Source organism: Serinus canaria, chromosome 4 (assembly GCF_022539315.1).
Source record: "Serinus canaria isolate serCan28SL12 chromosome 4, serCan2020, whole genome shotgun sequence".
NCBI lineage: Eukaryota > Metazoa > Chordata > Aves > Passeriformes > Fringillidae > Serinus > Serinus canaria.
Window position 1 is genome coordinate 58,389,642 of NC_066317.1, and position 27,903 is coordinate 58,417,544.

At 38.2% G+C, this 27,903-nt stretch overlaps 2 protein-coding genes across 4 annotated transcripts; one reads left to right on the forward strand and one right to left on the reverse strand.

Moving 5' to 3' along the window:
• Window positions 1-159: 159 nt before the first annotated feature.
• LYAR (Ly1 antibody reactive) lies at window positions 160-8,821 on the reverse strand. 2 transcript variants are annotated; one of them, XM_030239532.2, is made up of 9 exons: window positions 8,769-8,821; window positions 7,942-8,109; window positions 7,523-7,637; window positions 5,513-5,620; window positions 4,107-4,190; window positions 1,956-2,292; window positions 1,584-1,688; window positions 629-714; window positions 160-313 (listed from the first exon to the last, which is right to left on the reverse strand). In XM_030239532.2, the coding sequence occupies exons 2-9, from the start codon at window positions 8,061-8,063 to the stop codon at window positions 179-181; spliced, it is 1,092 nt and encodes a 363-aa protein (XP_030095392.1). In that variant the 5' UTR covers window positions 8,064-8,109; window positions 8,769-8,821; the 3' UTR covers window positions 160-178. The 2 variants fall into 2 exon arrangements, with proteins under 2 accessions (XP_030095392.1, XP_030095391.1); XM_030239531.2 differs by having other exon boundaries at window positions 8,697-8,799.
• On the forward strand, window positions 8,814-27,903 carry ZBTB49 (zinc finger and BTB domain containing 49). Of its 2 annotated transcripts, XM_030239138.2 has the most exons (9): window positions 8,817-8,888; window positions 9,114-9,270; window positions 10,285-10,458; window positions 12,481-13,574; window positions 19,036-19,082; window positions 22,889-22,962; window positions 23,713-23,795; window positions 23,884-24,045; window positions 26,550-27,903. In XM_030239138.2, the coding sequence occupies exons 3-9, from the start codon at window positions 10,307-10,309 to the stop codon at window positions 27,224-27,226; spliced, it is 2,289 nt and encodes a 762-aa protein (XP_030094998.1). In that variant the 5' UTR covers window positions 8,817-8,888; window positions 9,114-9,270; window positions 10,285-10,306; the 3' UTR covers window positions 27,227-27,903. The 2 variants fall into 2 exon arrangements, with proteins under 2 accessions (XP_030094997.1, XP_030094998.1); XM_030239137.2 differs by lacking the exon at window positions 9,114-9,270 and having other exon boundaries at window positions 8,814-8,888.

Below are 27,903 nucleotides of genomic sequence, written 5' to 3' on the forward strand. Positions count from 1 at the left end.
GAAAATGTTTTGTGATAAATCTAGAAAAAGGGGAGGGATCCAGTATTAAAAGTTAAATTCTGCTTTCACATACACAATATAAATTGATACCAATGCATAGTATTTGTACAGCTGACAGAAGAGTTTGAGACCATCTGCAAGATTAAAATGCAACAGCTATGAAAAGTATGCAAACTGTTTATTTGACAAGTTTCACTTTGTCCTTTAGAACTCTAAATTTAGGATTGTTATTCACTTTCTTATTGAATATGGCCAGGATGTCCTCTTCTGTTTTGTGACGTTCACCAGCTACTGCATAATATTGAGCTATCACCTGCACAAAGACAGAGAAATGGTTTTTAATCCATGAGATGATTCCACTGTAAGCAATAATATATTTACATTACTGGATTAAAAGTGGCATGGAAGCCATTGTGCTATTATTCCTTTTTAGAACTATCACTGCATTTCTTGTGTAATTCATTAAGCAATAAAAAATCTGTCCTACAGCTGACATTCTGTTAATTGATATTCCATTAAAAAATGTTGAACTTTTTTTGTTTATGCCATCCAGAATTTTCTGAGCTCCAGCATTACACAAATAAATTCACAAGACCATAGGAGATTTTAAAACCATGTTGTACAGTACCTTTTTTCTTAGTTTCTTAATTGAAATTTCATTATCTGGAGCCTGTTTCAGAACTGCTTTGATGGTTCCCTTCCAGTTGAATTTACCTAGGAAATAATTAGGTGTACGACATTGTTAGTGAAAGGAGGTATTCTGGGTCTTCTTCTCTACCAGTAACCAGCCATCAATCTCCTAATTTTGTAATCAGTTTGGCTACCACAACAGTTGTTACCTTACTGACCCTACAAGAGGAGGGTGTCTTAAGCATAAAAGTCATCAGTTGTTCCTGAATATAAAATGGAATAGAGATGAAGAATCAACCCAGTACTTGAACAACAGGGGTCAGAATTGTTTTTACCTAACTTCTGCACTTCAGCTATTAAGCAGAAACTCTCAAATAACGCAGGGATAGTTAAGATCCTGTCTCTTCACGCTTAAATCACAGGCAGTTAAATTTGACCATACCACCTTCAGAGGTCATTAATTGGTAGTTTCCAAAGAAATGATCTGTATGTTCAAACACAGTCAGAGCATGACAGGTGTTGGGCAGAAGTAGGTTTATCTAAGCATAAACTAAGGTCCAATGTATCTGAAGTCAAATTTATGATTCACTGGGCAAAAGTGAGGATATGAGAGATATCAAGAAGTCTAAGAGTTATTACCCCTTTTGTTATGCTGTCTAATGTGCATGGCAGCAGGGAAGAGACCCACTGTGGTGAAACGTCAGTGTCCACTGGAATCAAGCATAGCCAAAGGCTGCCAGCACAGTACAAACAACAAATTAGAGAAGTAATTTGTTATCAGAGTAGCACAGGCTACTTATTTTGGAACAGATCTGTATACTGAATATACACACATTCATGTATACTAAGGCAAAATTTATTTCATGGCTTGTTACAGAAGCTGTGTTTGTATCACGCATTAGGTCTTTTCCAGAGTAGTTTTGTAACAATCTAAATCATTCCTTTAAGAATACCTTTATCTGTTCCCACATTTTCTTCATTGTCATTGACATTTTCTGTTTCCATGTCTTCTGAAATGCTTTCAGTTTTCATTCTCTTTGGTTTGGTATGAGGTTCCTCTAGAGATGGAATTGGACAAAACATACACAAGAAAGATTTAAAATGAGAAGTTCTGACATGACTTAAGTTTTTGTTATTGTAACATGACTTTATATTTGCAAAGTGGTTCAGATTTTATAAAAGAAATATGCAATCATTGTTAAAAATAATCTAATTTGTCTATGTTATGCACTACCTTAAAATTCTACTTAGGTAGTTTATTGAGCTTTGGAATTGAAAAAAAGCCTCTTCAAAACAAACATGAATGTAAGTTGTATGAAGGATACCTTCTACATGTTTATGTTTGCGTTTCTTTACATTTGTTTCCTCTTCTGTTTCACTGTGATTGCCATTTCCATTTATTTCAAATCCATCCTCCACACTCTCTTTTCCTTTTTTGGACTTTTTACTCTTTTTTACTTCTTCCTGGTTTTCCAGTTTCAGATCTTTTTTCTCCTTCTTTTTGTTCTTTTGTCTCTCTTCTTTTCGTTCCCTCTTGCTCTTTTTTTTCTCAGTTTTTCCATCTGTAATTCCATTTTCTTCTGCCTTTGTATTTTCCCCAGTTTCTGCAGGCTGCTCCTCTTCCTTCTGTTGTGGTTTGTCTTGTTCTTTTTCATTTGAAATCTTTTGTTGAAAGAAAAATAATTACAGTTTTCACATGCGGTTTTTGACATTGCAACTTTCCTCTACTAGATCACTGGCAACTGTTCAGAACACCGATATCCTGAAATCAATTAAATTGCTCACATATGATGTCACCAGTTACCTGAGAAGCAGCACTAGTGAAATAATGTGCCTGATTCTTTTAACTTAACAGACTAAATGCTGATCAACATCACTGAAGAAATATTATCTTACAACATATGTAATTCCTTGTTGAAGTGTCTATTGTGTTTTAAATTATTTGTTAAATGTAACTAAGGAAGTGACAGCTCTTTAATTTACACAAACAAAACTACAGCAAGATGCAGAACTTCTTCTCAAATACACAGCCCTTGAGTAATTATCTCTTTTTCATCCACTTCCCTGTCTTGGATGAGTCTGGGACAACAAGCTGTTATGACAAGATGCTAAAAAAGGCACTCCTGCTTGTTTTGATTGTACTTTTCTCAACATATTTGGTTTTCTTTTAATGTTCCTGGGCTTATAATGATTTTCTTGTAGAATAATTAGTATATTAATGAAAAAATTATTGTTCAATTTAAACTAGTTTTAATAACTATAAGTGAATTACTGAAATGTTAGTGTAGCTATTTAGAAAGAGAATAGATCTTTAGACAAGCAATTTAACACCAACATATAAAGAGATATTTTAATTAAATTTGAATTTTACTTAAGAATTTCAAGTGAGTATATACACATCAAGGTATGTATTACCAATCATATCTTAAGATCTTTTTAAGAATTCTTAGAAGTGAATTGAAATGCTGTGTTATATATTTTATTTTAATGCTAAGTTCTATGAACAGTGTAATTGTTTACATTTGTGTTTAAATAAAAGTTTTCAGATTGAAGACCTTTTATAAATTAGTGTAAGTCAAGGAAGAACTGCTTACGACTTTAGTGAAGTTGTATAAACTCAGTATTAATGCTCCAGCAAAACAGTGTACTTCAGTGTTCAGAATTTATGTTATGTTCCTATCCTTTAGTAAATGCGTTTCTTTCTTTCCTGGCTCTTACCTTTGGATTCCTCAGAAAAACTGCAAATAAACTTAACTGGAATCATAAGATCAGAAACACAAAGCACCATCAACAGGGGGTTAATGCCAAAGCTTTGCCTATACTCTTCCTCAAAAGAATTTGGGCAAAAGGGGGGAGAGCATCTTTACATCAGCTGGGAAATGAGCTTCTCCAACAGCTTTCAAGTAGCAGCAATAGATGCAAACAAACAACACCCTACCAAAACACACTGAACTATAATGAAATACTAAAGAATTAGGCACTGCCAAAGGGAAGAGTGAGTCCACAATTTGGACAAAGGAACAGGAGGAACTTCCACCACAAACTGGAGGATTTCTCTCCTCACTAATGAAGTAAGTAAACTATGTGCTTGTTAATTTCTCATTCCAATACACATAAATTTGAGACCAATAAACTCTGAAAGATGTCTTATTAGTGTGTGATAAAAGACTGGAACAAGGATAAAGGCAGTGCTTTTCCCTTTTTTTACGTACTAGTAGCCTCCCGATCATCATGGCACAATTGCGTCACCATGTCCAAGTTTTCAATCACAACCTACTCATTATGAACAACTTCAGCAACAGTTCTGTGTTCCACAAATTAACAATTTAGTCAAGAAATATTACATCATAACATAATCTATTGGAACTATGGGAGACAATGTTTCCACTAACATCTACAAAGGGAGTCTGAAAGGTTTCCCTTCAAACATTTTGGAGTGCATTCCCATTTTATAATGTACCTCCAGTTAAACTTACGTTTCTGGTTGCTTCTGAGAAAACACCCCACACCTGATCTTGCAAATTGCTGTCATTAATTCTCAAACTGTTCTTGATCCAATTCTGTACATAGAAAAAACAATAATAACTGAAAACATGATCTGATTTTATTTCTTCATTACTACATAACTGGTTCCTGTTTTTTAATTTTCATTTAAGAATAGAATCTTTTGACTAAGATCTGGTTAGAGGTTACTCCTCTTAAATCTCTCAAGCCTCTTTGCTGAATTGTTTCATGTAATGTCTAGGAACTGTTAGGAGGCTACACCATATATCTCAGTTGCCTTCCCAAGTGGTAAATATATACAAAAGATAATCCTGAAGCTTTTTGATACAAATGGCTATGTTAAGGTCCCACCAAATCTTCTGACTGTTCCCATGAGTTAAAACATTAGTGATCTGATCTTATTTATTTGTGTACTGGACATATGGTCACACTCCTAAATGGATACCTTAGTTTATTACAAGAAAGTATAATTTAAGCAAATAGCTCAATGCAAACATTTCAAAGTTGTTTGGGTTATTGCAGGTGTTCCTGGTGAAAATGAAAATATAGCAGTGAATTATGCTGTTCACATTATCTGCAAGAGAGATCAACTTTCAGAAATGTGGAATTCAACGTTAAATGTAATGTGAAGTTTTTTGCATTGCAATAAAAACCCCAGGAAACATGCATTAGTAAATTGGAACAATTAACTGCAAAAACTTTTGACCTTCCAGTGCAATGTATCTTATCAAAAAAGAAAGGCTTCTGGAAAATACTAGTTTTCCTGCTCAGAACATTAATCCTGTAGGGAAATAGTCTAACCTTCAGCTTGCTAGCAGCAATTTCACCATAACACTATTAAGTTCTATTTGAGTGCTTTGGAAGCAAGCCTGATCTTCTCTCAGCCTCACAATCTGAGGCAAAGAAGGGGGAGGGGGTGGGGGGAAAGGCCCATTTGTGAGTAATTCTTCACTTTTAATGAAATTCTTTACACACAGTAAATTCTCCACATCTGTAATTTACTTTAGTGAAGCATGCAGAGCAGGAGAGTCAGTCAGAATACTGAGTAACAGGAAAACCCTCAAAACAGGACCTTGCCTTCAGAAAAAAAAACAAAGCCCAGCAAATAAGAAATCTTTAAAAGTATGTATAAGAGTTTGGGCATTCAATAGAAATAGCAAATAGTAAAAATAGGAAAGGTATTGAAAACAGAACAAACCCACATAGGGAGATTAAGCTTAAAAGGTAAGTCTCTGGCTTAATACCTAATTCACCTAGCAGACCAAGAGTCCTTTTAAGCAAATTTTACAACCACTGCCTAACTGAAATACAGTTATTACACAATCTAATTGCCCAAATAAGCAATTTGTCCCACCTGCAAATCTCTATTAAAACATACCTGAAACTTTACTTTTTTTCTTGGAATGTTATCAAAGGCACGTATTTGCTCCAGAATGTTCCGCACTTTGGGGCTTATGTTTGGCTTCTTCATTACCTCATGAATTTTCTGAATGAAGAAAACCAGAATTAAATTAGCAAAGCAGCATAAGGATCAAATGGTACATGTCAGGTGTGCAAGTCTGAAATACACTAGGCAGAAATCACCCAGCACTAGCAGCTGGTATAGTGTGCTCATAAGAAATGCTCAAAAAACATGGGATAAACACTGACCTTTGGCTCTGTCATAGCTTGTTAAATGTGTCAAAATTATCTATATAAACATTTATACCTATGAAGTAAGCAGAGGTAAGCATGACTGCTAACCAGTGCTTTCTGATGAATAAGTTACAAACTGTAATAAAAACATTTCAAACTAAAGTAACTGTATCACAGAGGGGATTCTTGCAGCATGAAAAAGACCTGCATTAAGAAAAGCAACTTTCTTGTTTTGGAGGTAATTATGAAAAATCAGGCTAACTTCTGATGCCACAGCTGACATGCATTTCTTCTGGCAGCAGTGCCAGCTTCAACAAGCATTTATCCTTATATGACAGCTCGGGATATTCCTGGTGTCAACATGAGAGAAGAGAGATTAGACCAAGGCCTCATGGCAGCCCTTGAACAGCACTGATGCTTGTGGGGGGGAAAAAGGCTCTGGGCTTCCCAGTGCTTAAGAGAGTGCAGCCACTGGACACTGCAGAGCCTTCCTTACTTCTGAAGATCTGGTGACTGAAAGGCTTTGTGAATATCATAAGACTGTCAGAAAAAGGTGACTGATAATCCCTCATCCTTCTACATAAGAATCACTTACTATTGAGGCAGGTTACCAATGCTCATAAGCAACATGCTGCCTTTACAAATGTCCTCAAACAGTGTTCAATCTCAACAAGAGCACTCATCTGAGTGATGGTTTTCATCATATGCTTCAAGTATGCATGTAGCTTAGCACCTTCTTAGGATGTGTTCTACATAATAGAAATAACAATTCCATACATAAATGTGATCTAACTTACTACTAATGAGGTTTTAAATGTGTTTGAGGTCCTTCCAAAAACCTTTGAAGGGTAGATTCTTGTGTAAGACAGAAAGAGAAGGAGATATTTCTATCCATGCTGGAGCTTCTCCTGCTCAACGTATTTACAAAATATCTGACAAGAGGACAGAAAATTTTCCCAATGATATGAAGCTATTCAGGATGAGGACTATGAGGATTCCAGAAAGATCTTAAGAAAATTAGTAACTAAGTAATAAAAAGGTGAAATGCCTTCAACACAAATTCATGTAAAGCAAGAAGAAACGGAAAAGCAATCCTAATTTCACATTTTAAATGACAGCCTTTAGTTGACCACTGGAGCTTAGATACAACATCTCAGGGTTAAAATAGCCAATTCCATGAAAATGCCAGCACAATGATCAGCAGCAGTGTAAGAAAAAAAAAAAAAAAAAAACACTCAAAAGTAGATTAACTGACAAAAAACATTTAGAAAGGAATAAAGGACACTGAAAACATAATTATGACATATGGTTCATCTATGGTTCTACCACATCTTGAACAGCGTTTCACAAGCATACAGTAGAGTGGGAAGATTTTAGAAGACCAAAGATCTAATTTACACATGAAGAACAACTGAGCAGGGTAGGATTTTTGAGCCTTGAACAAAGAATATGAGATGGGGACAGATGCCTGACAGAGACCTACAAAAGCATAAATGTCATGAAAAGGGTAGACAACTACCAATGTCTCTTTGTATGCAGTTGGGAACATTATACTAATTCAAACCAGTAAGAGAGATTCAAAACAAAAGACACATTTCTTACCAGGATAAACACAGACCTATCAAGGAAATTCCAGAAGACAGCTGGGGATAGTGGTAAAAATAGATCTCTGGCTTGAGCCAGTACAGGCTCTTTTCTGTCTTTGGTAATTACAAACAATAATTACTGTAGGTGTATATAGCACAAACCATACCTGAATCCACTCCTGCTGTTTAGCATCTCCTTTGCTAGCTTTGGCTTCAAAGCCTTTCCCGCCATATTTCTGGTCTTCACTTACACACTTGACATGTTCCTTATAGTCATCACCCCTGAACAGAAGAGATTTTTAACCACAAGTCACTGAAATGCTTCACTCTTCAATCTATGCAACGCTTAGCTAACCAACAAGCTAAAGTAATAGATTATTCAAATGAATGGATCATTTAAACCTTATTGCTGTCAACACTTAAATTATTAAGATGTGAAGCGCGTAAAATACCTGTTTGCAAGACCACGGGCATTTCTGTCACGCTACAGCTTTCAGTGAAAATTTCTGACTTGCATCTCTTGCATTTGTGACAAGAGCAAGTGAGTTTGCAGAGTGAGCAAGGCTATTTCCCATTCTTTACATACCAGAAATCCTTGCCACAATCCATGCAAGACAGACACTGGCAGTTTCTGCAGATGTTCACATGCTTTTCAACCTGTGCTTTCTTCACAGCTTCCCCACATGCATTGCATGTGAAAACTACCATGTTGGCGACTGGTCAGGAGCCTCTTCCTTCCCACAGAAGCTCAACTCTAGGAATACAAGAAGAAGATTATCTTAATTTACAGCTTGAAAGAAGCACTTGGAGGGCCGAAGGAAAACACACCCATGCACCCACTGACAGACAGGGTGAGCAGCCCCGTGCGGAACGCGCAAGAGCTCCTTCCACCTGACGCCATCCCTGAGCGCAGGGGAGAGCATTACCCCGGGAACCAGCAATCCCTACATCGGCCACGCCAAAAGAGAACCGGTAACCTCGAACCCATCACCCGAACCCGGAACCGGTAACCCCCATACCCATCACCCGAACGGAGAAACCACCTGTAACTCCTGCACCCACCACCCCAACCCCGGCACCGGTGACCCTCGCACGGCCCCCACACCGATACGTCGCGCAGGCGGCATTCCCCGTCCCGCTCCTTTCCCCTACGGGACCTCGCCGCTCCATCCCGCTCCCCGCAGCTGCAGACCCGTCTCGGCCGGGGCCCGCCGGCCGAGCAGTAGCGCTGACGGGTGGCCGGGCCACACGGCTTGGGAAGCCCAGCGTGGCCGCCAGCCGGGCTCCTGGGCGGCAGCCGGCTGCCGTGCCGTGCCCCGCTCCCGTTCCCGCTCCCCGCACCTCAGCAGCGGCCGCCGCCGCCTCCGCAGCCGCCCCCCGCGGCACGTGCCGCCCCGGCCCCTCCGGCCTCACCGCCCTGCGCCTGCGCTGCCCTCGCCCCGCGCACCGGAACGGGAAAGGGAAGGGGAAGGGGAGGGAGCAGCGGCGGAAGCGGCCGCTGGCGGGGATGGAGCTGGGAGGTGGCCGGAGCCGGTAAGCACTGGGCTGGGCAGGGCCGGCTCGGCTCCTGCCCTTGGGCCGCTGTAGCGCCCGTGCCGGGCCGCGCCGCGTTTTCCCTCTCCCGGGGCTGTGTGTCCGTGGGCTCCTCCCGCCGCAGCCCCGTCCCCGAGCCCGCCACCGGCCGCTCGCCCGCGCTGTCCCCGGGCAGAGCCGGCCCGCAGGGAAACAAACCCTCCCTGTGTCCTCTCCTCCGTGCAGCACCTCGAGCCTGGGCTCCACCTGGGCGAGGCTGAGGCAAAATTAGCCATAAATAGCGGCTGTGCCGGAGCGGTTCCTGTGCGGGAGCGGCTCCCCGTGCCCGCCGGCCCTGTGGGGAGACGCGCACCTGATGGATGAGAGGCACTTCGCTGGCAAAGTAATTGCAGGATGCCGCGGTCGGACATGTTCACAGGGAAAACAAATTGATGTGGTTTCTTTATTTTAAAGCCTGGTCAAAGTATGAAAAGCATTCTTAGAGAAAAAGCACAATATAATAGCCCCTCCCCCGTGTAATACAGCCAGAGACAGGGAATCACAGAGCAAACCAGGATAAATTAATGTGGAATCCTTATCGTTCATGAGGTTTGAGAATGGGGCGACCACTATCTGGTCATGCTTAACAAAAGGTGTTTTTTCTGCTTCATTCCTTAAAACAGGAAGGTTTTCCTCTTTCGTTCCTAGTTTGAAGACTAGAAATTTGGATTGTCCTAATAGTTGGAATTGTCATATGTACAAGGGGAGGTATTACATCCTTGTTAGGGGAAAAAAAAAAGGAAGTCTGGAATTCAATGTAAATGTGTTGTGTTGGAATGTGGCTTGTCTTTTCAACTTGTTTTTTTTCAAGGGTTTTTTTTCCTTTAGATATTACATTGTATTAAAAACAATACTATGCTAATGTGTCTAATTAATCAGATCCATAGTGGAAATGTATGTAGCTAGAACAGCAACAAATGCCAGAAATAATACTAGTACTATGTTCTCTCTTCTGAGTTTAGAGGATGAAGAAACAGGTTTTCTTCTACAAATGCTATTGATTTTGTACATGCAATGTGTTTTTGCATTAGAATCTAATTATCGTGGAAGTTGTCTAAATTGTGGTGCATTTTTTTGTGGTTATGGAGTCCAGTTTATTGGCAGCACCATTAGATTTTTGCAGATGCTCTTTGTTGTAAGCAAAGCTCTGTTAAAATCAGTATTTGATATGTGCATTGCTGTGTATCTGTTGGTGAGCCATACTGTGACTCATCTTTAACCAGAAAAATGTCATTAAGGATCAAATTGCATGTGTAACCTGAAGTCTGTTTCTTTTGAAAGCTAAAATAAATTGTAACAATGTTCTTAATATTTTAAATTAATTTAATATTCACCTTAGCATTTTATTTCCTTATAGGTGATTTAAATGGTTTTCTAGCATGGACACTGTTGCTAGCCATAGCTGTCATCTTCTCCAGCAGCTACATGAACAGCGCATTCAGGGGCTTCTCTGTGACTGCATGCTGGTGGTGAAGGGTGTCTGCTTCAAAGCACACAAAAATGTGTTAGCTGCTTTCAGTCAATATTTCAGGTATGTGATAGAAAATTCTTCTCTTTAAAAAGTTAAATAATTGTTGCTGGCTGAGGTTTTCTCTGAGAAGAATATTATTTCTGTTGGTCGCAGGAACTCTTTGGAGTATAAGGAGAGAAGGGAACTTGTTTGGAGATAAAGCTGTGTCAAGAGCATTCACAGTATTCTCTTTGATTTTGACATTTTCTTGATTTACTTGCTTATAGGGCTTCATATAATAGATTCAGTCATGGACCTGCATTCAGTGTTTCACCAGAAAAAATTAACTGCTTACAAGGAACATAGTAGAGTATATGAACAGAGCCAGATAAGGGATAGAATTGATAAAACGTTATCCATTTCCAAATAATGGGACTTGTTTCATCAATCATATTCTAAATAAAATGTGACTGTAAGTTATTAGTGAATCTCTTCTTACTCAGATTCTCAGAGACAGCAGCTGTGTTTTAAAGTATACAGGTGGCCCATTGCACCACATCACTGCTTTTCTTACCTGTCTGTACTGCCCTCAATTGTGTCTCCAAATTTTGGAGGGTGCTGGATCTCCCAGCTTAGTGTTTTATATTAGTTATGAGTAAGCTGTTAGATCTGCAACAGTTAAACAGCAACAGTTCTTAGATCTTGTTTTTTGAACCATCTCTAAAGCTTGACTGCTAATTCATTTGTAAGAAACCTAGTTTTATGTTATGACCAGAGAAAAAAGATAATAGGTTCCTTTTTCTCCTCTAGTGCTCTGCTGCTGATGAAGTGCAATTATGCTCAAAGACCAAATTTTTAAAGTAGTTAAAAAGAACTAAGAGCTCAACTCCTATTAAAATTCAATAGGATATAAGTGGCTAATTAATTTAGGCTCTCAGCCCATATCTGTTCATTATAGTTCTGATTTTAATTTAGATTGGATGGTCTAGATTTATGAAAGTTTTTGGATGTGGGCACTGGTTTCAGAGTATCCCATGCATTTCTAAAGTTTCAGCATAGACTCACATTTTCTTAATATTTAGAGCTCATTGATATCATGTTCTCCTTTAAACAAACCCAAATTTGAGAATTAGCCCACAAAGAGGAGCCATTAAATTTGGGGCATTTTTTAGTGTAGGAAAGTAACTACATGTGACTGACCTGACTCCATTTATATGTCATTGTTTACTGTGGGAGTATCAGGATTTTAATGGGTCCAAAGTTTCTGACTGAGGGAGAGTATGAACTCACTTCATATAGGACTGCTTGTGCATGTGAAGAACTACATTTCTGATGACGAGAATACTTTACATCAAATAGTAAGAACTTCTGTAAATTCATGCATTTTAAAGATTCAGTGACAATTCGGTGTATATTGGTTGTACTGCTGTTTTAGGATTATGTACCTGTACTCTTCATTATCCTTTTACTTGGTTCTTATCCAGTACCAATAAAAAAGTATCTTTTTTGATATGAGAAAATAAATTGAAAATAATGCCATCTACTTGTTTAATATTGTCATCTTCTTTGTATTTGTGGCGAAAAATCTAATGCTAAGAACTTTGATAGGCTTACTGATGCAGTTCAATGGACAAGCTCAGTTGCCAGAGGAGAAGAGTTTAGCTGACTTTGAGGTCTATCTTCTCCATTTTGCTAAAAAATATATATCCTGTTTGATCTGCCATTGATGAAAGGAGAAAAACCATTCTGAATCAACCAGTTCTGCAGATTGTCCATAAGTACACCACTGCACCTAATACGTGAAGAAGGGTGGATAAGAAACCACAAGCATAGTGTTATTTGAAAACATACAAAAATACAGAATTAAAATTAGATAAAGGATTGTTTACTTTGATTTATACTTCAAGTGCACTAATGTAGGACTAATATATAATACAAGTAATTGAGCAGTTTTGAGAAATTCATCATCAAAAACACAGCAGTCTTTAGAGTACAGACTTGTTTCATACCAAGCAGCCCATTTGAGATGTATGTATGCTTTTCTTATTGAAGTGTTTGTGAATTATTTGTGTTTGTATTTGAATATTTGCCTTATTTTATCAGGACCCTTTTCCAGAATTCTTCAGGCCAGAAGAATGATGTGTTTCACTTGGACATCAAAAATGTAGGTGGCATAGGTCAGATCCTGGACTTCATGTACACCTCCCACCTGGATCTTAGTCAGGACAATGTACAAGCTATGCTGGACATTGCACAGTGCCTCCAAGTGCAAAATGTGCTGAACATTTGCCACACCTTTTTAAAGTCTTCCACAGCTGTGGAGCAGGCAGCCAGCATGCCATGTAATAGTGTATTTTCACTGCAGAATGCTGTGGGTACAGATACCAGCTGTGCTGGTGATGGCTATGGGACAAACCTGTTGCCTGAGTGCTCAGCTGACAGGCAAACTAACAAAGGCTTGGCTGAGCACCACTCACAGTCTGTTAATCTGCACACCCCATCGGGTGATGGACAGAAACCACCACAAGATTCCTTAGATGGCAACTGCACAGAGCTCCCATTTAAACAACCAAATTACTACTATAAACTGCGCAACTTTTACAGCAAACAGTTCTACAAACAAAATGCTTGCTCTGATCACGAGAGAGGAGCAGAACCGTCCTCTTCTTACAGCACATCCACAGAAATAAACACAGTGGAGAGTAATTCTTGCACTGTCAATCACTCTGAGTGTATTCTGGAAACCTCTGAGCATTTACCATCAAACTTCCTGGTTCAGTCTGCAAGTGAAGCTGCTCCAGACCAAAATGCAGAGAGCACAGTTATGCAGCCCACCAGACAGATGCGGCTGAAAAAGGCAGTGCACCTCAAAAAGTTAAATTTCCTAAGATCTCAGAAATCAGCAGAGCAGCCCCCTGAGCCCCAAAGGGATGACAGTAGAATAACAGAAGTAATTGAACCTGTAAATGAAAGTACCACAGACACAACAGATGTTAGAGTTACTGATGAAAAAGAAGCTGATATAGTGAATTCAGAGAATTTTGAACAAACTGTTGATGTGGAAAGATCTCAAGGTCCTTTGGAACAAGAAGGACAGTCACAGACTCTTCAGTCACAGAAACAATATACTTGTGAGTTATGTGGGAAGGCTTTCAAGCATCCAAGCAATTTGGAGCTACATAAAAGGTCTCATACAGGTACAGTTATCAGTTACTTGGTCTGCAGACCAAATATTTCAGTTACAGAGAATATCTTGCCATGTCTCTTGATTTAGAGATGCCAGTTAAGGGTCTGCTTTCAAAAGGCTGTGGTTTGTTTTGTTGTTGGTTTTTTTTTTTTTTTAATGGATAATCCTACAGAAATAAAGAACTGTAATACCGAGTTTTGCTGGGAGTTGTAGAAAAGATTTCTATGTATTTGGGGCTTTGGGTGCTTTTTCAAAGAACATCGTGTGAATTTGATGAAAATGAAATTTCAATGAAAATGTTGGTTTTGTCCTGCATTTAGATGAGTCATGTCTAGTCAGTTTTTCAGGTGGCCCAGATGTTTGAGCCAGATGACAACAAAAGGTGTAAACAAATAAATGGTACTATAAGTATACTAGAATACATTGTTCTCTCTGGTCATATATTCATTATAAGATACAAGTGATTGGGGCTTGGTAGTAATTTTTTTTGACCTGTAGAAATATGCCTTATAACAACTTTAATTGTGTTTACCTAGAGAGTAAGGGCTCTTGCAGGCCGCAGAGTAAATGGGAATTTTGAATTAATGTACTTTGTTTTAAAAACAGGTAATATTTTTAAACCTAACATAGATTAATTTCTAAGTATCTTTTTATTCTAGTGAAAAACAAGCCCTAGTTTAACTACAAATTATTTAATTTGTCTGTTGAATTTAATGAGCATGTCCTATTATTAGATATGCTTCTTTAGGAGAGTTTTTAAAAGTTACCTTGGTTAGGCAGGTGACACCATTGATTCAACCTCCCTGAGATGGTATTACTCCTGGTTAAGCTGTTGAATATTTTTTGCTTTTCTTTTTCCCTGTATTAAATATACAAATGCATCTCTCTCAATCTTGTCAAATAAACATCATTTTGGAAATGATCACGTATTGGTACTTTGACAGTAAATATGAAACTTTCTTAGCAGACATTAATTTATTTTGTCAACTGATCCTTAGAATTAAAAGTTTCTTTTTTCTATGTTATTAATGGAAAAATCTTTCCAGAACCTGAAAATATGAACATTTTGCATTAGCCTCCTGAAGTTTTCAATTGTAAGCTTTAACTGCTTCTGTATGTTCATGTTGCTAATACATTTTCTAAAATTTGTTCTCCTGTGAAAGAGTTGCCTATGCCTCTTACCTAGGTCCTCTTTTTGCCTTGTATTGTTTTGAATCTTGGTATCTGGTTTGATCTGGTATCATCAGGTCTATCCTAGATTTTCAGGAAAACAGATGATCAGATAGATCACAAGAGCATCTAGAAAAGTCCCAGCTAACTGCAGTAACATGTCAGTTTGTGCTAGAGAGACCCCAGGATTCTGGTGTTCTCAGCTGCTTTTCACATGCCATCTTCTTCCAGTAGTTTTCAAAAATGTAAGACTTGAATGCTTGTTAATAAAGCATTAGCATTCTTCTGTGGATGTGCTAAGATGACAAAAGTGTAAGAGCCTAAGTTTAACAAATAACAAGCACATCAAAGGATGGAAAAACTGAAGCAAGGATAGGACTAGAAATGCCTGTTTGCTTCCCTGTTATTTTGGGGAATTATTCCTTGTAATTTCCCTGCTATTCGTGTCAATTTTTTTTTAAATACCCCAGCAGTACGAAAAGAGTGTTTGGGAAATTGCAGTGGATGGTGAGTAGGATGTTGATATTGGAAAGACCTGTAGCAGAAGGTACAGGGCACATCTGTTTGTAACTGTTAGGTGCACTGGTAGTTAAGTAATATAAGTGTATGCTAAAAGCCATTTCTATTCATCTGCCACTTCAGAAACCAGAGCAGATTGCTAGCTATCAATTTTATTTAAAATCATTAAGTTTCTAGAGCTAAGCAAAAGGGTTAGCAGGCATTTAAGTCTTACAGGGGTCACTGAAAGCCCTCCCAATACAGCTTTGCTGAAGAGATGGAGGAAGTTGAAGCGGACATATCACAGTGGCAAACCTGTTTTTAACCCAAAAATGACAATTCTTTCAACACAAGTGCTGAGGTGGTCTGATTGTCAAGAAAAAGCACATGTAAAATTCTCTGTCCCTGAACACTAGGAACTACTAAAGAATTTACAGGTTAGCATGGGTGCAACGATGAGCTTTCTATGTGAAGGCAACCAAACTGTGTTCAACAGTCATTGTACTGGCATGTCTGACTGTTTTATTTGTATTACTATCATGGACATTTAAAGGAATCTCTAAACAGAGCTTACTACACTGACTTTGGTTGATTTTGACTGAATATTATAATTTGTTCGTTATTATTATATTGACTTGTCTGCAAAAAAGGAAACAAGTTATCTCTTTTATATAATAGTCCATACCTGTCCAGGAGCATCCAGTGGTTTTGTTGGGATATTTTATGTATTTTCAGGGAACATCTCTAAAGAGCAACCCAAAACAAACTCGGGCCAATGGAAAGAGCTCTTGGCAGGATGGAATGCAGCAGGAGCAGAGTAGCACAGCCATGTAATACAATACATTGTTGATCCTCAACCTTTTCATTCTGAGCTCTGCTTGAGCAACTTCCAGCATTCCTTGCCTTAGTGAGTACAGCTCCTCACCTTTGTGATCTGGTCAGGAACACCACTCCTGCCTTCAGGCCTTTCTCCTCTGGAGCTGACACAACACTGCTTTGATCACTGCTTTGTTGTGTTCTTTGTCTTCACCTCTTCTTGCAGAATGTTGAACAAGAAAGGATGCAACAGAAGGTAGAAAGCACAAGGCAGGCCAAGAGTTCAAAAATAAGGTCCCCTGGACTAAGCACTGTCTAAATTGTATTCATGCACTACTTTTCCCCAGTTTTTATCTATTGCTGTTGATCCAGCCATGTATCCCTCTATTGTGTACTTTATCTTCTTGCAGGCTGTTAAACCAGAAGGATACAATCCTGGTGTTCTCAGAAGAGGTTTTTGGTTTGGAATTTATTGACGGTTGTAGAATCATAGACTAATTTAGATTGGCCTGGATCTCCTGAGGTAATCTGCTCCAGTTTCCTGCTCAAGGCACATCAAATTAGATTGGCTTGTTCTGCTCATGACCTTGTGTAGTGAAAATTTTGGACATCTCCAGAGACACAGTTTCCACAACCTCTCCAGACAATCACTCCCAGTATCTGACCACCCTCGTGGGGTAAAAGATTTTTTTCATACATCTAATTGGAATTTGTCATGATCAAACTTGCATCTCTTGTCCTCAAACTGTGTACCAGGAACAACCTCCTTACATCTGCCTTCCCAAGCCTGTACTCAACAGTAAGATTTCCTGTGTGTTTTCTTTTCTGAAGGCTCCAGATATGGTCTCACCAGTGATAGGCAGAGAAGAATAATCTTCAGCTTATTAGCTGCACTCTTACTAATCCACCCTCAGGTACAGTGAGGCTAATTGCCTCTGAGCAATAGGCTACTTGATAAGCTCAGTGTTTTAGAATTCTATACAAGTGCAAAATTGTTCTCCAAAAAGTCATTGGATGTTTCTTTTCCAAAAAAACCCTGTTCATTTTATCTTTATCTTGGGAGAAAAACACTCCAATTCTTTGTACATCAGTGCAGTTAGAATGAGGCTGCATGCAGCCTACAATAATTATTTGGAGAAATTTGAGCCTCCAATTCCTTCCCGCTCCCTCTAGTCATTTTACAATGGATTCCTGTTCAGACACTATTCTTTTGGTCTCCAGTAATTTTTATTTTTTTTTGTATGGGTAATTTCTGCAAAAACTGCTTACTGTTTGCTACTTCCATTTCATATTATCTTGATGCTTGTATGGCTTTCAGAATCCTTCCCAGTTGCTACAGATCTGGCTCCCTGTTGGTTTAATTTACATTTGTATTGACAGTATCAGAATTTTTAGTGTTTGCAAGTTTAAAGCTGTAATGAAATCAAGCCTCAGGGCTCTTTAGAGTTGAGTGACTTTATAGTTGATTTACTGGTTTCATAATTTTTATCTTTAATTGAAGGAAAGCTTTCTTAAAACTGCAAGATTTCCATTCTTCATTAAGCAGACAAAGTAGGTAAAGCACCAAGCTGTCAGACTAACTGCAAGGTTGCAATCTGTGAAGCAACATAACTGTATGTTTACTCTGTGCTTTAAATATAAAAAGAATTGCATTTAGTCCTTGATCCTAAAACATGTTTGAAGAACTTCATCTGTATTTGGCAGGAGGAAAGGAAAATGGAATTCTACGCCTGTATATAGTAGATATTCCTTGTAAAATTTCCAAGGATGGAGGAGAAACATTGATATAGAGAATACTTAATGGAAGAGAAGCTAAGAAGTGTTCTGTAAAGTCAGGAAAATTAAGGAAGTAAATAAAAATCTTTATACAGATCTTAATCATGATCAAGATGAAACACAGTTTAAGATCTCTTTTTTTCCCTTTGGAAATAGTCTGTTTTCAAAATCACGTGAATTTACACCAGTTTTGTTGCCTGCACATGTGGAACAGATTATAAATGTCCTTTAAATGTGCAGTTAGACTCATGAAAGATGATGATAAGCATGACTGCCATTGAATGAATGGTATTTGAGCATCATTTTTGTTTTCAAAATTCTAAAAGATGAATTCTAAAACTTTATCAACACTCTAAAAACTTGGAAACCAGGAACTAAGCAGGGGGAATTAAAAAACACCTATATGAAATACTATAGAGGAGAAAAAGTTATTACAAAAACATATTTGTCTTAAATTAACAACGAGAGAGTTGAAGTGTTGTATAATCACATTCTAGATTGAGAGTCAAGTTGTTTTGAAAAGCTAAAGTGGGCTGCATCAGTTTTTACTAAGGTTGCTAATCTGTTTTTAGAGATTCAAGGATAACAGTTTTACATGTATAATTTCAGAATTTTGGAGCAAAATACTTGGGTAATTTTCAGGTACTTCTATATAGGATGAGAATTTGAAGGCGAATATATATTTTCTGGAAATGAATGGCTATGTGCTGAGCAGAGAGATATGGTAGACGCTAAAATCAGAAAACACAATTCTTCCAAATTAGCCTCCCTTCATTCCTCCTTTTTAAGAATGTGTTTCTGTGCAAGTGAAAGAACAGGTGCTCTTCCCATCACTGTTGTTTTTGGGCCTTGTCATCTATTCTGTTCTTCCTGGTCTTAAGATACTGCTTTCATTTAGAATCAAAAGTATTTTAAAAAGATTAATATCTGTACCCATTCATATCAAAACTCTTCTACTTGTTTTGAAAGAAATTCTGAGCACGTCTGCTTTACGAACTTAGTGGTAAAAGCTATATTTCCCTCTTGAATTTCCCCTTAAATAGATGGGTAAGTATCCTTTTGGGGATATTTTTTACTCTTACATTACATGTTTTAAAAGGAAGTGTACCAATTTTAAACATTTCTGTTCTACTGCAACTATTAGAATTAGAATTTTAAAAATTTCTGTTCTACTGCAACTATTAGAATTATTACTATGTTTCCTCTTTTAGGTGAGAAACCTTTTGAATGTAACATTTGTGGGAAACACTTCTCACAGGTGGGAATATTTTATATATTTTGGTACTTACACTTGAAATGCATCTGTGTGTTGATTCTAAAAATCTTGGGTTTAAGATTAGATTAGATTTTTTTGTTCAAAGACACAATTCACTCTAGGGATAAATTATTAAAATGTCTTATATGAAAACAACATGTTGACTCTTTCAGATATCTTTGATTCTTTCTGCTCTCAGTATATGTGTTATGTATTTTACATTCAAATGAAGGTTTAAGTATACAGAGCAACAGCTATATTTGAAATACAAACAACATTAATTTCCAAACTGTTCTTTTGCTTTATGCTTAAAGGTATGTTGTGAATAGCATTTTTACAATGTCTGAAAAAAGCAGATTCAAATTTTATGTAATGTTGTATTTACAATACAGTTTCATCTTCCTAAATGGCATAAATTATTAAGTAGATTTGAGTCAGATAAAAAGAATTTGTATCCATGTAAGTAGGCTCAATTTCTTTCAGTGAGAACACCACCTGTTGGAAGTGACAAAGCTCAGCTATGATTCAAATAAAACTTCTTGTGAAATTCCATACTTACATACAGGGCCTAAGCTTTAGCTGCTTTATTTGCCCTCCAGCGTTTACTTCCTCTTCAGGGTCCAAAAATAATTTGTATTTCTACAAATTTGGTGCCTAGTTGTTTCACATTTCCAAAATGTCGATCTCCTTTCTGATTTTGTGGTTGAGAGGTGCACATGTAAGAACAGCAGACAATAAATAGGTGCATATTTTTATACTAAGATTACATAATTATTGTTGAATAGCTTTGACATTTCTTATGGGTCCTGGTTTAAGAATTAGAGCTATGTGCTTTTAGCCTACCGACACACCACTGGTTGTGCTGCTCTTGCTTCAGTTTCACAGCCCACCATGGGCCTTGTTTGACCCATGAGTCTGATGCCTTTGTGTCCTCCACCTTGTTGCCAAATATAATAAGACTGCATCCAGTGAACAATACTGTTTCACCATGCTTATTGGGCAATTCTCAGCAAAACTGGGGTTTTTTTAGGAAAAGAGCAGCATTTTCATTCATTTTGATGGCTGAACTCCCAGTTATTAAAAGAAAAAACATGGCTATTTCAAATTCCATTGAAAGTACTTTTGGTGAATAGAGTGGTATTTTGTACTACTACAGTGGGGAAAGAGGGGGGAAGTGTCACACAGTGTTTGACAGGCATGACAGACTCCTCATGCAACATGCTTTGCTCCTCTTTAATTACAGAAACAAACAAAACCTCTGACAAAGCTGGAAATTTCTGCCTTTTAATTAAACCCTCCCAAACATCTTCCCTTCCCTCCCTGTGACTTGACTTGCCTGAAAGGGCAGGCAGATACATTTCACTCCCTACACATCCAGCATAGAGCCAGAGCATTCAGCCTCTGTGCTGCAGTTCTTTCTCTGCTCATAAAGGGGTCTTGCACTTTGCTGAGGTACTTGCTTTTCAGTCCTGCAAATAAGATTCCACTCAACAGAAAGTAAGATGCAACGATAATTATTGTCTACTTTTTGCTTAAAATACCATCTCCGATCTTGTCCTTTGTCTTCTCCGTCTGCAGGCACAGAAATAGAAACACTGTTCTTATTTAAGCCTTCATGTTCTGTGCTTTTGAGACAGTGCAGCTGTTGGGCCTGGTGGGATGTCTGCTGCTGCTGAATGTAGCTGATGGGCTGTGTGTTGGAATGTGGAGCAGAAAATGAAAGAAGTAGGGGAAATTGATGTGGGAACTCAGTTGGGAACAAATAGCCATAAAAACCTTTGGGGTTTTTTTTATGGAAAACTTTCCTTTTTTACTTCCAAGTCTTCATCTTCCCTTATTGCTTGTACACAGCTTGTTGTGATGTGAACCCTCTCTGGCTGGTGATCCAGGATACTGTGTTTCACCTCCTCCTGCAGAGATTCTTTTGGGGCCCACATGCAAAAGGTGCTTTACTTTGAAAGCTTGCCATTTACAAAAGGACTAAGTCTGGTGTATCTCTCTGGTCTCCAAATCTGGGAGGAGATCTCTGCAACCATTTAGAGGATTCTTCTGAACATTTTTTTTCTTGCACTGAAATGCAAGCAGAAGTTCCCTTAGTTTTTTTTCCATTGGGATGGCATGTGATGCTTTAACCAAGGTTGTGTGCCAGCTTTAAAGCTTTGAAAGAATACAAGCTATTGATGTTTTTTACTGTTTTTTGTCTTAGCAACAGATAGTAACAAGCTTTGCCCTCATTAGGAGGAAAGGACATATGCTTGTAATAAAGAAATGGATCTACTTGCTGCTTTCTGTAAAATGTTTTTATTCTTACTTAATATACCTTTGTGGGAAATAGTTGCACTTCAGATTCGCCCTTTGTCTTTATCTGGGATAGCTTTCAAATTCCCATGATAGGGTTTGTTTGTGACATGGATGGAAGTAAAACTTCTGTCTTTTTTTTCTGTTTGTTTTTCTAAAATGCACTGTGACATAAAATCCCTTGTCTTTGAAAAGCAAAAATTATTCCATGATTCATCTCCTTCTTCCCCAGAAATAAGTACTTAATGCCTCTCTTTGAGTAGATTTCAGTATTAGAAAGTTTGGCCTTAGAAAACAGTTGTTCAGTCACACTGTTGTCTGAAAAAATGTACAGGGGTTAAAGAAAGCTCTTTCAGGGTTCCCACATTGATCCATTCAATACTGCCTTATGTGTGTGTCTGCAGTACTTCTGGTATATTATAAGGTCTGATTCCAGTGATAGATCATAACAGGTAATTTATTATCTAAATGAGTCAGAAGGAATTTGTCTGAGTCTTATTTTTGTTATCTTACTGTGACTGATGAAGACATGATAATCTTAGCATCCCAAATTTTCTTTCCCAATGTAAAGGACTTGATGTCTCCTTAGATAAATAAAACCCAGGCAATTATCAATCAAAAAGGTTTAAAAACTGACTGTGGAAGTGTGCACCATGTATGGAACATATGCAGCTCTTCTAGAAGGTGTGTCTTGTGGTTTGAGAACTGGACTCAGTGCAGTAGCCATTCATAAGGACTAGTGGCTTTAAAATATTTCAAAAAATGTTGGACTCAGTAAGAAGATTTTATCTAGTCAATGTTTGGTTTGCTGGCTAGACTAGCAACTAGCATGATTTTTAGAGGATTGAGAGAGGAAAGATATGTAATACAATTGTTAGCAGTAGTCCCATTTGTTCTTTTCTCTACTTCCTATTCTGTTTTATTTTGGTATGAGTGAATAATTTCACTCATACCAAAATAAAACAGAATAGGAAGTACAGAAAAGAAGGTTTGGAGAATCTGAGTATTTTATGGATAGAAAAATGCTCACCCTATTCTTTACTTTTTAACCACCTGGTAGGTGAATTCAGACATCTTTGTGTAACAATATTTTATTTGTAGGACAGGGAAAGTGAGACTGTCGTGAACCATATTGCTAGTAAGTTAGTAAGTTTTCTTTTTCACTGCATTCTAGATAGTGTAAATTTCATTTATAATTGGATCTGCTTTCAATTGTAGGTCTTTCTTTTCTCTTAGCATTTGATTTCAGTCTTCTTGTTTTTATCTTTTGCCCTATTTCTCTTCTTGTCAATGGATAATTGCATATGTAAACAATTTGATGTTGGGAGTACATGGTAGTCTGTCTTTACTAGATAAGAGTGCTTGAGTTCATACATGCTTTGTAGTTGTCACTGCCTTAGAAGTAGGAATAAAAAGCCAGTTTCATAGTTCCCATCATTGGGATTTTTTTTTTAATCTATATACAGCAACAGGCAAGCTGAACTTGAATGCTTAAATTGCTCTCCCTTCAGGCAGGTAATCTCCAGACACATTTACGTCGACATTCTGGTGAGAAACCATACATTTGTGAAATCTGTGGGAAAAGGTGAGTAGAATTGTTCATCTTAGTAAAGTTAACATGAAAAAATTTGTTCATGTTTTCTGCTGATCTTCATGATAAACTGCGAGCCAAGAGCTAAGGCAACATGCTGCTCAGTTTTGTTTAGAAGATGCCGGGTTTAAATGTGTGCTGATGAGATTAAAATACATAAATGCTTGCCATTGACTTGTAAAATAATTGTGTCACCAGAGCTTGTGGTCTAAATTTTTTTTTGTATTGGTATGTAGATAAGAATAGCATGGAGTGTATTTTGTTGTGTTATATGTATTGTGTTGTGTATTTTTGTGTGCATTTTGAACAGTGTGAGTCACAATAAATCATGTGAATTTGTACCTTTCCCTCACATTTCTGTCATTATTTGGTGATACTTTTTTTTTTTTTTTTTTACGTTTTATAGAATTCTGAAGTATGGGAAATTTGACAATTTTAAGCAAAGCATTAAATGATTCCGCTAGCTGACAGGTGACAGAAAATACACTAATGTGGGAATAGCATAAAATGGAGAATGAGTTAGTAACATTAAAGGTAAAAATGTTTTTTTGGAGGTTTTTTCCTAGCATAAATTTAATTGGACATTGTCAGTTTAAATTATGCTTATTTGCATCAGTTTATCTGTTTTAGGTCTTAGTCTTTGTTCAGAACATCAGGCATTCATTCAAGCCAATTTCCATATGATAATTTAGGGAAGTAAGAGCCTTATAAAGATACTAATTGGGTTTCTGTGTTGTGTTACAGATTTGCTGCTTCTGGTGATGTTCAGCGTCATATAATTATTCATTCTGGAGAAAAACCTCACCTGTGTGATATCTGTGGCAGAGGTGTGTAAGAACCAAAGTTTCTGTCTCAGGCTTTTTGGCTGAAAAGTGAGGAGTCATTTTAATCTCAGAGTCTGTCATATTTTTCTAGGTTTCAGTAACTTCAGTAATTTAAAGGAGCACAAAAAGACCCATACAGCAGATAAAGTATTCACCTGTGATGAATGTGGGAAGTCATTTAATATGCAACGAAAATTGGTCAAGCACAGGATAAGGCACACTGGAGAGAGACCATACAGCTGTTCAGCTTGTGGTAAGGTTACCTCTGCATTGCTTGGTTGTGTCTTTGCTTTCCAAATGATGAGTAAAAATTCCTTTGTCAGCAGAACAACAATTAATCAAATCTGTTTTAAATTGAAATACCATGTTGTGAAAGTCAGTCACAAAATTTTCTGTCTTGCATGCTTCATAGTCTTTCATTTGGTGTAATAAACTCCTTTATTTCTCCTAATTTTAAAAGAATTTCAATTGAAAATTAGAGAAAGGAAGTAAGAGGAATCAACATTGTGTGTGTTTGCTAACATGTTTGCTACAGAGATGCTCAGAGTAGCTGCTTCAAAAATAGATTTATTTTCAGAGTATTCCTTTCTGGTGGGAAGTTAGGTTTGACATCATTTAGCTATTGATGGGGTCTTTTCTTTTTTTCCAATTGCATACCATTTGATTTTAACTCCATTCACCCAGAGTTTGATAATAACAACCTTTTATTACTTTGCTTCAGCCTCTGGAATAAAATCAAAAACATATTTCAATATTTCAGAGCACTCATTTTCAAAGTCTGTCAGACAGGCCGTACTGCCAGGAGGTCTGAAAATGGCTTTTGATCAGGTACATCTTGATCTCATAGGTTACTTAGCATCCTACACAGTATTTCTTTTTTTTGCCATTATGTGTTTTTTTGACAGAATTTTATTAATGTTCTGAGGAATCAGCTTTGGAGGAGGGTAGCTTCCTATGTTCAAATCCAGCTGCAGTATGTTTTATTTGCACTGTCTTAAGGCACAAGAAAAAACCAATATTATCAGGAGGCCTTGCATCAGAATGAGGAAATAGATACACAGGATGCAAAAGTAAAGACAGTCAGTTGTGTTGCTGCCATTAAACAGACTTGTTTTAATTTTGTCTTGTAGTGATCTTTTGAATATTTTTGATTTGTGCAAAGAGGATCTGATGAAGCATTAAGAAAGCATTCATTCACACTATGCAAAACATCCAGATGTATTACTCCAGTAATTTTTAATCTTATCATTACTGTTTAATGGCTGTTCTGAAGAGAAATCTATGCAGCAAAATAAAAAGTATGCTGCTGAAAATTGAGACTGCAGTTTTATTGGGCAGTCATTTAATATGGTTCATTTTAGTTGGTCCTTGCAAAATAAATGAGATAAAAAATCACAAGCTTACTTCTGCTGTTTTAAAGAATGAGGTGTCTGAATCATGTGGCAATTCTGGAAGTTAATTCTCTCTTTTTCTGCTTGTTCTCCTACACTTTGCCTTGGTTCAGCCTCAGACTCATTTCTTAGCAATATGGTGATTGAGCTTATTTGAGTCTGTAGCTTTGAAGATTGACAAATAGTTGAATATTTTTCTGTGTTCTAATATTTATAGCAATAAAAAATTACAGTTCTCACACATTCTCTGGCCAGAATATAAAAAGGACTGCTGCATTATGTTAGCCTAAAGTAAACAAAAAAGCTAACTTTGTCAGCAGTTTGAGAGTAGTTCCTTGGTGATGAACAAACCATTTCTTTTTATGATGCAGCTCTCACTGGAAGAATATATTTAGAAGCTTATCAGCATATTGTTTTTCCAGACAGACAAATTAAATTGATAGTTTAATTTTTTTTTTCTCTGTTAAGATTGAGAAAAACTGAGAGCACTCACAGCTTTCAAGTACTAATGGATATTCCTGTCTCTGGAGACAAAAACTAAACCCATTCATTAGGAAACACAAGTTAGAAAATCAGAACAAGAAGAAGAAACAAGTTAATGGAATTGTAAAAACAGATGAAACTTGTTTGAACCTGTTCTAGATAAATGATGATACCTTATTGCTTGATAGTTTCTGTAAATAAAATGTCAGAACCCAGGAAATTCCTCTGACTGCCCTGGAGGACTCGAGACCCTGACTTTGGAGTCCTTGGCACAGAGCCCAAGACACCTGTGCCTTTGATTTTGACCCATGGAAAAAAATGACCAACCTTATATGAGGATCTGCAAGCCATGAAAGTTTAAGTACAATGATAGTGAATTTATCACAGGGTGAAAATGTAGAATTTTGGGGTTTTTAGAATGGGGGTTCATGAGGCAAGATGGAGGAATCTGGGCATGTCCAGTCTTTCTCCTACTTCTTCTTGGTGGCCTCCATCTTCTGCTGAGATGGTGGCAATTTTAGATCGGTTTAGGGTAGAGACAAACTGTCTAACATAGGTGATAGGTATTGGGAAGTTATTGTAAATAATGTACATCTAGTTTTTAGTATAAAAGACAACACCGCCTCCGAGGGCGGTCTCGGGTGTGCCTCTGTCTGACCTGCTGAACAGACCTCAGCAGAGAAAGAATGTTATAGATAAAAAATAATAAAGAACCTTGAGAACGAGAGCAGAAGAATCCTGACTCCTCCTTCGACTGCCGGACTGGGAAAAGAGACCTGGACATATCTCGGGGTCACTCTGACCATTAGAAATCCCGAGATTAAACCATGTTTACTCACTTGTGTTGAGAGCAATTTCTGAATCTCTCCCTGCTCCCTTGTAGGGAAGTGCTTTGCGGGCTCTGGTGACCTGCGCAGGCACGTGCGGACGCACACGGGGGAGAAGCCCTACACCTGCGAGACGTGCAACAAGTGCTTCACGCGCTCGGCCGTGCTGCGGCGGCACAGGAAGATGCACTGCCGGGCCGCTGAGGAGGGGCACAGCGCCCTCGAGGAATTCGCCCAAGGGATTGAAACGCCCGACCTTGACAAGTCCCAGAGTTCTGACTCCTTTGGCCCAGAGATGTCCGTTACCTTGTTACCGGTGTCTGTTAAATTTCCCATTCATCCTGCTGGAAGCTCCCCTGAATTCGACACTCCTGCGGATTCTTACTGTAAGCTGCGATCGATGATCCAGCAGCACGACTCGGCAAACCCAGAGAAACTGGCGGTGGATTCTGCTAAAGTGCTGAAAGCCCAGGCCCAGCAGGCCCCAGCAGCACCCCCGGCGTATGCTTACCCAGAGGTGGATGTGGCTGCAGCAGAGGAGCCCTTGCAGCCCGATGGCATTGCCCTGATCCGCTCCGCCGTGCCCGGCCTGGACGGGCCCTGCGCCGAGCCCCTGGGCAGCCGGGCCTCCTCTGCCGCCTACAAGAGTAACGAGGGCCCCTTCTTCTCCAGCATGACCCTCTGGGGCTTGGCCATGAAGACCCTGCAAAATGAAAGCGAATTGGAGCAATGAGGGCTCAGCTGACTGTACCAAAACTTCTCAGAGGCGTTTCATGCTAACGTGGTTGCAGTTGCCCTGCAGCACAGAGAGTTTTTAGGCCAGGTAGCTTGGACACTGACAGGAATCAGAGTGCTCATTCCCAGAACCACATGTAGGCTGCCTTTACTTACACTGCTTCTCAGCAAAGTTTAAATGCACTGTTGGGGACCTTTGTTGTTCTGTGACTGCACTGTGTAGCTCCTATGTTACTGCCGTGATTTACTAAAATTTGCTGCCAACTAAATTTACCATTTAACTTGAAATTTTTTTACCTAATAAGGGAGGAAAGGATGGCCAGTGTGTAAGTTCATGATATGGGTACAGCTCCAAACATGGGTCATCAGAGCTGTGTAACAGTGTGGAGATGACAGGAGGAAAATGCTTAACCAATCTCTAGTGAACCTGAGTTTCAGTAGTGGCTTTCTTACCGGTAGGGTCATCGGGTTACAAGACCTGAGTATTGTGACATTGAATTTAAATATTAAATACTGGGCAATATTTGTGATAGTGCAAAGTAACTGTATATCTAGAAACTTTATTTTTTTACAATAAAAGCTTTTTTTTTTAGTATTTTATAAACTATTTTGCACAGCAGATTATTTGTAAAATGAAGGCCAAGATTAAGTTGTGAATAAAGAGAAATTGTTTTA